The sequence below is a fragment of the Phaethon lepturus genome, unplaced genomic scaffold (genome assembly GCF_000687285.1).
Source record: "Phaethon lepturus isolate BGI_N335 unplaced genomic scaffold, ASM68728v1 scaffold13617, whole genome shotgun sequence".
Taxonomy (NCBI): Eukaryota; Metazoa; Chordata; class Aves; order Phaethontiformes; family Phaethontidae; genus Phaethon; species Phaethon lepturus.
Genome location: NW_010554166.1, coordinates 22,887 through 36,201, shown reverse-complemented (window position 1 = coordinate 36,201; position 13,315 = coordinate 22,887). Strand labels below are relative to the sequence as shown.

General features: G+C 37.4%; 1 protein-coding gene across 1 annotated transcript in view; it reads right to left on the bottom strand.

Moving 5' to 3' along the window:
* Positions 1-13,315, bottom strand: part of LOC104624400 (isoprenoid synthase domain-containing protein-like) — a gene marked incomplete at its 3' end in the record, with an annotated part of 39,020 nt that overhangs the window by 9,457 nt on the left and 16,248 nt on the right. The window contains exon 2 of the mRNA XM_010291762.1: positions 13,071-13,220. Coding sequence (XP_010290064.1) covers positions 13,071-13,220 — 150 coding nt within the window. The remainder of the gene's footprint in view (positions 1-13,070; positions 13,221-13,315) is intronic.

The following is a 13,315-nucleotide window of genomic DNA, read 5'->3' as shown; positions in this document are numbered from 1 at the left end:
GTAGCATATGAGCTCCCAAGTCAAGTCAGCTACGCATTTTCTTCCAATTAGTCTTCTTTGAAAGCAGTTTATAATCTCTCTTTATGTTGAGTCTGACAATTACTGTTCACTGTACGCAACTTGCTGCTAGGCAGCGAGTCCCGCAGGCAAGAACACAGAGCATAAACACACTTCCCCTACCACTGTATAAAGTTTTCACTACTAGCCAAGGTTTGAGGTAACTCCATTTGTGGGGTTTTTTTCTTCTTTAAACATACATTTGCTTGCATGCTGGTTTTGGCTGGGACAGAGTTAATTTTCTTTGTAGTAGCCAGTAGGGGGCTGTTTTGGATTTGTGCTGAAAGCAGTGTTGGTAACACAGGGGTGTTTTCATTACTGCTGAGCAGTGCTGACACAGAGCCAAGGCCTTCTCTGCTTCTCACCCCACCCCACCAGCAAGGAGGCTGGGCATGTACAAGAAGCTGGGAGGGGACAGAGCTGGGACAGCTGACCCCAACTGACCAAAGGGATATTTCTTACTATATGATGCTCAGCATACAAAGCTGGGGGAAGGAGGAGGGAGGGATGTTTGGAGTTATGGCATTTGTCTTCCCAAGTAACCATTACGTGTGATCAAGCCCTGCTTTCCTGGAGCTGGCTGAACACCTGCCTGCTGACAGGAAATAGGAATTCCTTGTTTTGCTTTGCTTGTATGTGCGGCTTTTGCTTTACCTATTAAACTGTCTTTATCTCAACCCACGAGTTTTCTCACTTTTACTCTTCCAATTCTCTTCCCTATTCCAGCAGAGGGGGAGTGAGCAAGTGCTTACTTGCCAGCTGGGGTTAAACCACGACAGCTTGAAAACCTCACTGTCACAATATGTAAAAAGCAGAAACTCAGCGGGATTTAGAAATGCATGTGGATGCTGCGAACAAATATTTATATCAAAGTTTGCACTCCTGAGCATAGATTAAACAAAATCATTGTGTAATCTAAATCAGGGGAGGTTTAGATTGCATATTAGGAAGAATTTCTTCACCAAAAGGGTTGTTAAGCACTGGAATGTCCAGGGAAATAGATGAGTCACCATCCCTGGAGGTATTTAAAAGATTTGTAGATGTGGCACTTAAGGACATAGTTTAGTGGTGGACTTGGCAGTGTTAGGTTAACAGGTGGACTCAATGATCTTAAAGGTATTTTCCAACCTAAGCGATTCTATGATTCTGTTCTGTTCTATGATTCTAAGCCTACTCTTTAAGTCTTAATCTTATTCTGGCTGTTACTGCTTCTTTTTCTGCAAAAAGAGAGGTCCAAACAAACCCATCATCCTGTAAGAGAAGTACATGTGCTCAACTTTACACCAAAATCATAAACACATCAATACTATCATTTTGAAAAAGCCTAGCCGTGTTTGAAAATTAGACAGAGCACCCTAACCCCTACATACCTTGAGTAATCCATTCCAGAAAATGAGGTCTGCTATGTTCTCCTAGACAAATCGTGATCAACCGGTAGATAGAGGATAAAAAGTGCAGCTTTGCTATTCAGGAATAAAAACTTAAACTGGAGGTGCCACGCTGAGGAAAGAAGGGTACCGGTAGACACAAACAAGAAACATCAAGGGTTGTGTCTACATTACCAATTTAGTGTGCAGGAGAGGTTCTTTTTGGTGCAAGTCTTTCCTGCATCCCTACTGAGAATCATAGAAAATGCACTTAACTGTGCTGCTGGAGAGCTCAAAGTCATTTCTCTTCTAGTGGAATCAAGGTGAAAGTCATATACAAGGACACCTGCTAAAGCACATCATTTGTAGCGGGGACACAAGGTGCCCTAGCAGCCAGGACTCGGTATGCATAGCATCCATATGACTGGCAACTGGGATAAACATCACAGCTGGTATTGTCCCAGTTCACACATACAACAACAGATCTGAAACAATAACAGATCACCAAAAGAAATCAAGCCTCAGTCCTTCTCTTTGTGCCACACCAGTGGATATTCTGGGCCCCTCACTACAAGAAGGACATTGAGGTGCTGGTCCAAAGAAGGGCAACGAAGCTGGTGAGGGATCTAGAGAATAAGTCTTATGACAAGCAGCTGAGGGAACTGGCATTGTTTAGTCTGGAGAAGAAAAGGCTGAGGGGAGACTGTATCACTCTCTACAACTACCTGAAAGGAGGTTGTAGTGAGGTGGATGTTGGTCTCTTCTCCCAAGTAACTAGCGATAGGATGAGAGGAAAGGGCCTCAAGTTGCATCAGGGGAGGTTTAGATTGGATATTAGGAAAAAATTCTTTACTGAAAGAGTGGTCAAGCATTGGAACAGGCCGCCCAGGGAAGTGGTGGAGTCACCATCACTGGAGGTGTTCAGAAAATGTGTAGACGTGGCACTTTGGGACATGGTTTGGGGGGCATGGTGGTGGTGGGTTGACGGTTGGACTTGATGATCTTAGAGGTCATTTCCAACGTTGATGATTCTATGATTTTATGTATCTAATGTTACTCCAAAGTCCACACAAGATAGCATAATGAAAATCAGAACACAAACAAGGTGAGAATAAACAATGGCACTGGTATGAAGATGAAATACCTGATGCAACTAAGAAATAGTTATTAATCAGACTGACTTCATGAAACAGGTCCCGAGTAACCATGAGACAGTATTGATTCTTCTGATACCAGAAAAGGACACAGGAGTATTTTGAGCATGCAGCTGAACATGGAATTTCAGACCTCATACACAATTTCAGCTTTTTAAATAGTCATATTTTAGTTACAACATTGAGAAGAAATAAGAAAATGTTAATATTCTATGTGACAACAGTAGTACTCAAAATACTGTGTTAGGACTCATTGTTTACACTTTTAAAAATTATCTTGTAAATTCGAAAAATACTTAGAAAAGAGTTATATGAACAAGACAAAAAAATCTTGTCCCAATGTAGAAAACTACAGATTATTTAGGTTATTCTAAGAAAATGTAAAGAAGTGATTGTCCACATTCTCCCAGCAAAAAGATTTCTAAATATATCAAGTTCTAAAATTAAGCAACCAACAGAGAATTTAATCAGTCTTAGAAGCAGAGGTGAGCCAAAATTCAGGCCAAGTCAAAATGCATGTTTTTTTAAAATTTTCTTGAACAGATAAGATTATTCACTCTGAACAATTTAAGAGAATCTCCTCTTGAAACTGTGCAAGATCATAAATGGTCCTTTTCCTTGCCTTTTGATACCCTAAACTGTCAGTAGCTCAGAGATTAAAAGCTCTAACATCACTACCTTGTTTTCTTCTTTGCTCTCAAAACAAGCAGCAGATGACAATTTAGATGGGTGGTCTCCCATATGCTGGATACAGCAATTCTCACTCAGTATTCAGCATTTTTTGAGCCTGTGCCAAACGGGTGATTCTTGTGGATACAGTACGCTTATCAAGCTAAACCCAGTAACACTTACAACAATACTCTCATAATCCAGTCTAATTTCCAACTTGAATAATTGCAGTGTGTCTCCCTAACATAAACCCTCCAAATTACATCTGAAGACAAAACGCCTTTTCACTGCTATGGAGATGCCAGATTTCACCCAGGGCGTGGCAGCTTTGCACCACTGCATCCAACAGTTCCAAGAGCTAATATGTGAATTCACAAAGTGCTTTGAGATCCTACAGGATGAGGAGTGCCATAAAATGGAAGTAATTATCCCATTAGCAAAAAAAACTTTTTATTTTTTTCTTATGCAAGGCATTAGAATTTCTCCAAACATTCTTGTGGCAGAAATTAATTAGGGCAAGGTGGGGATTCATACAATATCCTGGCTCTACCATTGCGCCAAAGAACTAATCAAGTACAGAGCTATCTAAACTAGTATGGTTTTCTCAATAGACCACCAATCTAGCTTCAGGTTTTGGATAAATGAAAGGATTACTGACAAAATTAATTTGGCCAATTTATCCTGAAAAGAATTCTGTATAATTGGGTAGGCATTAAGGACAGAGAAAGGGAAAAAAAGATATTTATTCTTCAATCTCAAGAAAAAGCTGCTAAGATAAAAAGATACCAGATGAAGTAACTGTAAAATCTCTTTGGAAAACATGTCAGAACTAAAATCTGAAGACTGTACATATATCAGGATTTTGATTTAGGTGAGGCTGACAACCCTGTATTTAAGCACCAGTCTGTGTGCATCAGCCTGAAAATGGATGGAGAAAGGAAGATCAAAATCCTCTGCAAAACCACATTATTAAAAAATTATCAGGAATGAAATGAAACAGAACTCAGGTTGTACTGAAATTCCATAGAAATCATTTTTCAAATGGGGCTAAAACCAGAGATAAAATCCAACCTGAAATGGACCACAGCAATGAAAGGGTGCTGTTAAAGTAAAAACTTCTCATGTAAGGAGAAATGAGATACTGGGTTTTCTTTCAACATTTAGGATCTACACAGATTTCCTTGTCAAACCATCAGATCTAAAACGCTCGTGACCCATGTACAAATCAGAAGAAGGGCTTCCTTAGTTAAGGTTACTTCATATGCTTAGATTGCACATTGAAAAACTCACAGATATTCCCCATCTTGATACCAGTATACAGCTAATTAAAATCTATTATTACACCATCAAAGGAACCAGAGTAGGAATTTCAAGAAACTGAAATAATCCATGCTACTTTACTATTCAGCCAAGTAGGTTGACTTGGACCAACCCAATAGGCAGTTACACTAAAACTGTAATACGCTCTTACATTTCATAGACAGCTGGAAGTATGCTACCTTTAGAACTCCATACAGAGAGCAGCACTGGCTTATAGTACTGTCCTCATACAAATCTACTAGCAGTAAATTACTATTATTTTAGCTAGCTCTTCTCTAATTCATGAATCACTTCTCGATTCCATATTTCAGAATACAGAAGAATCTACAGACACAAACTGGAACGCAGAATTAAGAAAAACATAATAATGACATTACATGGCATATATTTAGAAGACCTGAACATATAATGACAAAATACAAAAGCAAAGTAGGTGACCAAAGCTGAGGATGGTGGAAAAGGAAGTGAATCTCCATACATGCACAGAGCATATAGAAACCACAAAATACATTTGAAGAAGAATGAGGTAAACTGATCATGCTTACAATGTAATACACTTAAGAGGTCTGATGCTTTTTTACAGAGATGAAGACCAAGAAAAAACCCATTATAGATCATAATAAAATCTATATATTTTACCTACTTTTTGTCATATGCTAAAAACAATGCTGATCTCTTTTTCAGTGTTTTTACACTACAAAAACAAACAGTTCTGACCTACATCACCAATTCATGATTGAATAGCATCAGGCAATTTTTTTTTTCCTCCAAGTGAATGTTTTCAGGAGGTAAATATTAAGCTGTTCATCCCTGCCACAAACTTAGATGACTTGGCATACACAAAGTTTCATAATTGGTAAATGTTTAAAAGAAAAGAGTTGATGTCTCTTGAAGATTCAGGTATCTTTAGTCTTAGGGAGGTGAGCAGTGGTTTTTTGCAGGATTCTAGCATTAGTCTTAAATTCCCAAATTCTGCCTCACATTCTGACCCTTCAGTCCTTTTACTGTAATCTGACCCTTGCTCCCAAAGTTGCCAAGGTTTTAGTCAACAATTTGTCCGCTACTGTTCATTTAATCGCCTGTTGCTCCTGGCAATGTTAATTTAACAGACATTGATTTCTTTAACAAAGAATGAACCCACAGGAAAATCCCCAAATCAGTCTAGACATTTTGCCTCGAAGGACTTGCCTGACCTATGCCAAAATATTACTAAACTGCTACAGCTGACTCCACTTCCCCCACTACAGAGGATACTAAACACTTCACACATGTTTGAAGAAGAATCCCAGTAATGTGCCCTTTCAAAAAGCACTTTAGAAGTTTACAAAATCCACATGGAATACACTTCCAATTATTTACATACAGAGAAGACAATACTTTGAGCAAATACTTCTGCAATGGGCCTAACAATAGCCAACTTCCTTTCTTAATCTGGCAAAACCTTCCCTGAACATTCTCAGGGGTTTGTTAGATGAGAACAATTTTGGGATTTCCTTCTCTTTTACTGAGGACCAGGTTGGACAGTTTGCAGAATATCTCTTCGCCCCATCTCAACTCCATCTGGGGACATCTTGTAATGATTTTTTCAGAGAGTGGAAGAACATCTGCCTCCCAGAATTGAGCATCAAAGTATTTGCATGATTCTCCCTGACACACGATTATTTTGTATCTTGTCATTACTATGCTTATATATAGCAGCTCTCTCCTATGTAGGCAGATGCTGTAACATCCCATAAGTAAATGTGATTGCTTATTATCCAAAAGTGGGTAATGTTGGCTATGAGCAGATGTATCAATTCAGTGTAGTCCCGAAAAGTACTAATCTCTACATAGTTTCTACACAGATTAGATAGAATCCCTAAACTCAGTCCGTTCTGTGTGGACATCTGTAAGGAGGTTGTAGACACGCATCAGAGAAACCTCTCCAAACATGTTTAAGCTCATCTTCCTTGGATGAATATTCCTGCTTCCTGTTCCTTTTTTTTTTTATTTCAGCTTCATTGTTCTGATTAGCTAAATATAAACTCCTATAACCTACAAAAGGTCTACTATCAACAGACAATTAGACTAACTACATATGCAATACAAACATCCCCAATAAATGCTGTAGTTTTTGTGGTAAACTTTCCCAGGTACAGATCTGGAGGCTAGGTGTAAAACAATGTATAAAAGACTACCAGAAAAAAAAAAATTGTGTATCAAAATTATTTTTTAAAATTAAAATAGTTATAAACCTATCACTCTGTCTTTACATAGTGATCAGACTTTGCCATGCCATCCACATGTGAAGGATTCCTGCAAAATAGCCTTCTAACACGTCCCATCCTTTCTTCAGCTGTGTGTAGCTTCTCCCTCTTACAAGGTCCTCGGCTTCATCAGACTGGTCACATTGGTGAGCAATTCTGTTGTATCCCCAGCATTCATGCTGACAACTCTAACCATCATGTCAGCTTCCCTCAGCTTTTTGTTTACATCTCTGACATAGAAGCTAGTCAGGATCTTCTGCAGACTACTCCTCTCCTGCTTCCATTTTCAGTTGTTTCTCTGACAGATCAGGAAAGGCAAAGCTTTTTAATTGTTCCTGCTACCTTCCCTATTTTGGCAGATACATTTCAAATACAAAATGCTTTAAGTTTGGGTATTTCAGCCTTTGTATATTGTAGTTGTGTTACTTTGTATGCTAATGTAAGACATCACAACAAGATGCTTTTTGTTAAAGACGATAGATCTCTGAGATCTCTGTGCATTTCACAATATGTCAGGAACAGGTATTACAGAAATCAGTCTCAGCCTACTCTGATTAAAGGAAAAAGGTAGGCTTCCTGACTTCCTGATACTCTTAATTCCTTAAAAGATACTGCTCCAGGGGAACACTTGACTTCTAGTAAGTGAAGTTTTCCCCCTGCCCTCCTCCTCCCAGGCTTGCAGGATCATACTTCACATTTGCTCCTATTTAATTTAAAAAGCTGAACAGAAACATGAAACTACCTTAAGCAAAAATGAACAAGTCTGGTCTAAGGAATTTATCCTTTATTTGCTATCTTTGGAAAGGGTGGATTTTCAATTAACACTAAAACTTTTCTGATTTCCCTTAGGCTGATAATAATAAAAAAGAAACATGCATTTCTAAAGATCAGGAATTTAATTCTTATTAACCTAAAAAAAAAAATCCAACTAGCTGTTTTTTTCCCCAGGTAGGTTAGAATTGAAGTAAATCATGGGTTCTGCAATTTTACAACATTTCCACAGTTTTTACTAGTTATTAGAGATTCGCATTTTTTATTTTAGAAAGTTTAATTTGTCCACTACTAATATTTACTGCAGGCTAGTGGTATGGTTCATTATATTGTGCAGGAAACAAGAACTCACAAATTAGGACATACCAGAACTAAGAGCACTGATGCAACATTACATTTATCCCCTTAACACATTTATATGTCCTTTTACCTAACATTCCAAGGAAAATCCCTGGCTTAGGTAAAGCCTGTGAGATACCACACACATTATAAATACAGTTCTGCCCTTGCGATTGTTTGTACCTGTTACTTGTCCACCTTGTGTCAAGTATGCGTCATACAAATAAAAGCTGTAGCTCATACAGAAGTTATACATTTATAACTTTGAAAAATTTAACAAATTGAAGGGCATGAAAGCAGTGCTGTACTCCGTAAGAATATGAGGTGAGGAAGCATAGATGTATATATGATGAGTGACACAGTAACACTCACAGGCATATCTAAGGAGGCCTGTATAATTCATCCCTTTCTCTCATCAGGACCATCTCAGCACCAAGTTCCAAAGTCCTACTACAAAGTAGAGGCAACAGAATACTTCACAGAAATAGAAGTAAACAGCTGTTTTCCCATGCTTCATATAACCAACTGAACACAGAGGCTTGCAAGAGAAAGCGTTAAGCAGCGTTAAACACAAGGACAGGTGCTGGTGTCTGCCAAAATCCCATTATGCCTGTTCATTTACTATAGCTAAGTGCTCTATCTAATGACACGTAAGTGAGAGTAGTGAGGCCTTACTTCACAGAAATAGAAGTAAACAGCTGTTTTCCCATGCTTCATATAACCAACTGAACACAGAGGCTTGCAAGAGAAAGCGTTAAGCAGCGTTAAACACAAGGACAGGTGCTGGTGTCTGCCAAAATCCCATTATGCCTGTTCATTTACTATAGCTAAGTGCTCTATCTAATGACACATAAGTGAGAGTAGTGAGGCCGTTTAAGATGAAGACATCATTTTAGCTCCATTGGCTGTTGTGGGCTCTGAACAGTTTCTTAATTTCAGTACTGAGTTTAAATGGTTTTACTCTGCCTTATGTGATGTCCAATATAGAGGCCAAGAGGTATCCTGAGTTAGACATAAAATGTACAACAACGTAACAGAAACTTTATAAAAATGTTACAATCAGTATCATTATCTTGGAGTGGAAGGAGTAGCTATTTATTGAATGGGGTCTTCTAATCCTGCTGCACTGGAGCAATTCTCATTTCAGGTAGAACAACACTGAAAAGCTTTCCCTTCCCTGTTGTACCTTCACTTACCTGCTGCATCACAAAAAGGCAGACACATGGTACTCCCAATTCTTCTTTCACCAAGAAACAGTGGTTCTGAAACTGCTTGCATTCCCCCAATAAAAAAAGGGGACATCTGAGTGTCTTTTTTTTTTCCTTTCCTCTTAAGTATATAAACAGACATATCAAAAAAAGCTGCTACCACCACTAATTGATGTTAAAATTAATACTAACTGAAAAAGTCTGATCTTATTTTTAAGGAAATATTTTCATAAAACTATACTATTGTTTCAGTATGGTTAAAAAAATTATTCAAAATTAATCATCGGAAGACCTAGCAGTATCCAGTACCTCACCAATACTTTTTTTATTCTTCCCATTTCAGATTTATTTACTTCTCTGGGAATTAAAAACAAACCAACCAACCCTACTTTGCAGGTAGAAGTCCTTGGCTACCTTACAATAGCAGAGTAAAAAGATGAAATAACTTCCCCATCAGGATCAAGAAATGTTATGGAATTGTGAGAGGAGGACAGTCCCAAAGAACAGAAGATTTCAAGTTAATACACCTAGCAAAAGGAGATGTGATTAGTGGTAACAAGAAACCCTTTTGTAAACAATATAATGCACACCTTCTTGCAGAAGCTAATTCTCTCACACAACATGAGCAAAAATTAGAAACTATTTCATAGCATACTTCAGAGGTAATGGATGGAACACTTAACCCCATTTCTGAATAACTGACCAAAACAGCCTCTAATTTGATGTCACTTCTAGTCCCACATTTTTTCTTTTTTTGACAAAGTGGTTGTAATAAGGAAAACCCAAAGCCAGATAAATCACATTAAAGTACTGTATTTTAACCTTTGAAAAGACCTGCTAAAGAGGGCTTAAATACTAGATATGCAAGTGATGAAGAATATTTCAATGAGCTCTCAAGTCATTACAAAGACAACAGAGTGCATTCAATTTTTGAGCAACAAAATCTAAAAGGTTCAACAGCACTACTATAAAGATGAGAAGTTAATAGTTATGATGTCAGAAGTCTTGACATTGTCACAGTTAAATCAGAAAGCAACATATATTTGAACAAAGATCTGTTTGGAATATGTATGTTCTAGGCAACAAAGAAGAGGTAAGAGTGAAAACTAAATTGAGATCCTGTATACAAAAACAAGACGCATCAGAATGAAATGCATGCAAACAACCTAGCTGAGTGTCCTCAAAATCTGTGCTGGATTTTTGGCATCAGATGTAAAGGGAATTCACTGTAGTATACATCTATTTTAAGATAATGTTGTAAACCAATCTTTGACATTTGTTGTATCTACTTCAATTGATTTTATGTACAAGGCATGTATTTTTTCCCAAATCATTACTATGTTTTAATCAAGCAAGAAATGGAAAAATTTTTCTAAGGAAATTACTTTTAATTTTATAAAGATCATATAAAAGTATTTTTGCATATTTTAGTAGTGTTAATAGCTTATTCCCTTCTAGTTCTAAATACATGCAAAACAGCAATAAAAGGAGAAGGACCACTAGTCTGCTCTACCCAGATTGGTACCAGACACGAAAAGCAAAAGAGAAAACAGATGACAAACCTGTAAGGATTAGAGACCTGACCTTTAATTGAACGTTGTAACTTAGCGGTCAAGATACTCAGGGATCTTACATTCATGAGAAAAACCACAACTTGAAGTAAACTTTCTAAATCTACCTATTCACATCAGATGATGCATTTAAATAGAGATGGAGTTTAAAAGCAGTGTTCTACATTACCCACAATGTAACTGAAAAGCCTATGTTATTTGAAGCAATAATTCAAAAGGACAGTTTCTTTCTAAGGAATGCATGCTTGAGTATTGTTTCAAATAACATAGGCTTTTCCCTACACTGTTGTTGCATAAAGGTCACAACTGTATAAAATACACAGGAGTGGGATCATGAGCCCATGCCAAGTCAGCCAAAATGAATTCCATTCCCAGCTTTGTAAATCACTTACAACATGAGTAACAAAATTTTTTTTTTGTTCATCTGTACAATGATATTTAACCTACATAACCAGGTTGTTGTGGGAACTAATGATGGGTATGTTAATATTTAGAAAGCATTATAAGCTGCATCCATTCCTACAAAAATCTGTCCCACAGTAGCTTGACTAAGTTTTTCAGGACAATGATTATCTTTTTTTTTTGTATTTGTTTGTACAGTTCCCAGAACAATAGGGTCTTAATCCTTGACTTGGACAGCTAGGCACCATTGAAACATAAATAATTAGCAAACAATATGAGTTGAGAGGTTTAGCAAAGTGTTATCCTTCCCAGAGCTCCAAGGCACAGAGCATTTAAATGACCAGAATTTAGCCAATGCAAAGGGAACTGGGGACAAGGAACCATAGCCTTGGTTGCTTGCTAACAACTTTGGTGGCTTGTTCTTGAAAGAACAGGGATACAAAAAAGACAACTGATGGAATGCATATGTGAGAAGAGAACACAGGGACTGCAAATATAGTTGCCTTTTGAGCAAGGCATTTAGGGCAAAACCTTTTTATGTATTTGCCAGCTCTACTGTATCTGCAATCTAAGAGAAAGCACAGTAGGAAAAACAGGGGTTTGTTTTTGAGAAACAACATATAAACATGCAATTTGCCAAAAGAGATACACATCAACAAGAAAGAAAGAATTACATAACCAACAGTAGCTGTTTTCGTTTGAGATGTGTTCAGTGGACATATACACTGCTTTTATCACGAGTATGTCCACTACATTCAAGCTAGAGTCTCACTTAGAAGTATCAGCTGTGTGTTATCATACACACCAAGAACATGCCCCTGCTTCCCATCAGAAGTAAAGAAGTTGGAGCTAGTCCAATCATTTGAGTAGCTCTTCATCTTGGACAGCCTTTCAACTTCAACATGTAAGAATAGCTTCAAGTATCAAGCATAAAGGGTACGACATGGAATTTGTGCCAACATTTCTAAGTGAAACAATTACAGAACAATTAAGCAACTGTTTCTTCTTCATTGCCTGTCCACACATTTGTTCTGTTGTTGGGGACTTCTAAGGTATGTACTCTCTGAAGGTGGCTATCAGTAATTTGGGCTTGTTTACTCTAGAAATGAAAGACTGATGGTATGCATGACTGTCAACATTATTGGAGTAAAAAAATAATTCCTTCCAAGTCACAAATGAAGAAATGCTCTGCTTCCAGTCAGTCTAGAAGATACCTGGAGGACAGGCAATTTCCACAAGGTGATGAATGAAAAGGAAGTAGAATGCTGAGACAAAAGCCTGGAGTGTTTCCAGTAAACTGTGAATGCAGGGTGGGGCAAACAAAAGCAGCCTTCAGGAGGGATAAAGGCAAAAGCGTCCAGGTTTAATACACTACCCACAATTTTTATTTTCTTAAATAAAGGTGATGTTAAAGCAATATATTACAAAAAAAATGGGGAATTAAAACAGTGACTAAGTAAATACTGTTTTCAGCCACTAGTCAAAGTATGTACAATACACACGCAACACAAAACAAATTAAACACTTATTTAACTAGATGTATCAAGTTAATACTATCCCAGTGCTTTAGAACAGCCTCTACCCATTATATTGTTATATAAAGTCATTATTACACTACGCATCCAAAACCTTGATACTGTCAGTCAACAATACATAGTTAATACATACCTAACTTTAAACACGTTAACCCACACATTTAAATAATCTATGTAATGCACAACAAAAATTAAAGCAAATCTGTCTTTCCAATAGTTTAGACTCCTCATTCCCTCTTGTATTTGGCAGTTTGATAATTGAAAAACTTGAATAGATTAAAATGATAAAGTGTTTTCATCAAACAACAACAGAGAAGTAATATGCATACAGTTTTATGGGATCTGAATCTCTATTTTTGGAAGAAGAAAAATAAAGGTTTTTTTTAACTGAAATAAATGCAAAAAAGTCTTAGAAAGTCTCAAAGTCTTACCTGTTGGTATGCTTCATAGATTACATCAAACAAGAAAGCCTGAGGCATTTCACTTGCTCTGTACCTGGCACGTTCCAATGAGTGGTCTAAACAGCCATCTGCAGCAGAGGCAATAACAGTAGAAACTAGAGGACGAATTGCTCCTGCTGCCTGTGGAACAAAACACAAAGAGAGGCCTAAATGTTATTAATATTAATGTATATCAGATAGCTGCAGTCAAAAAACTAAGAGCTTTCAAATATATA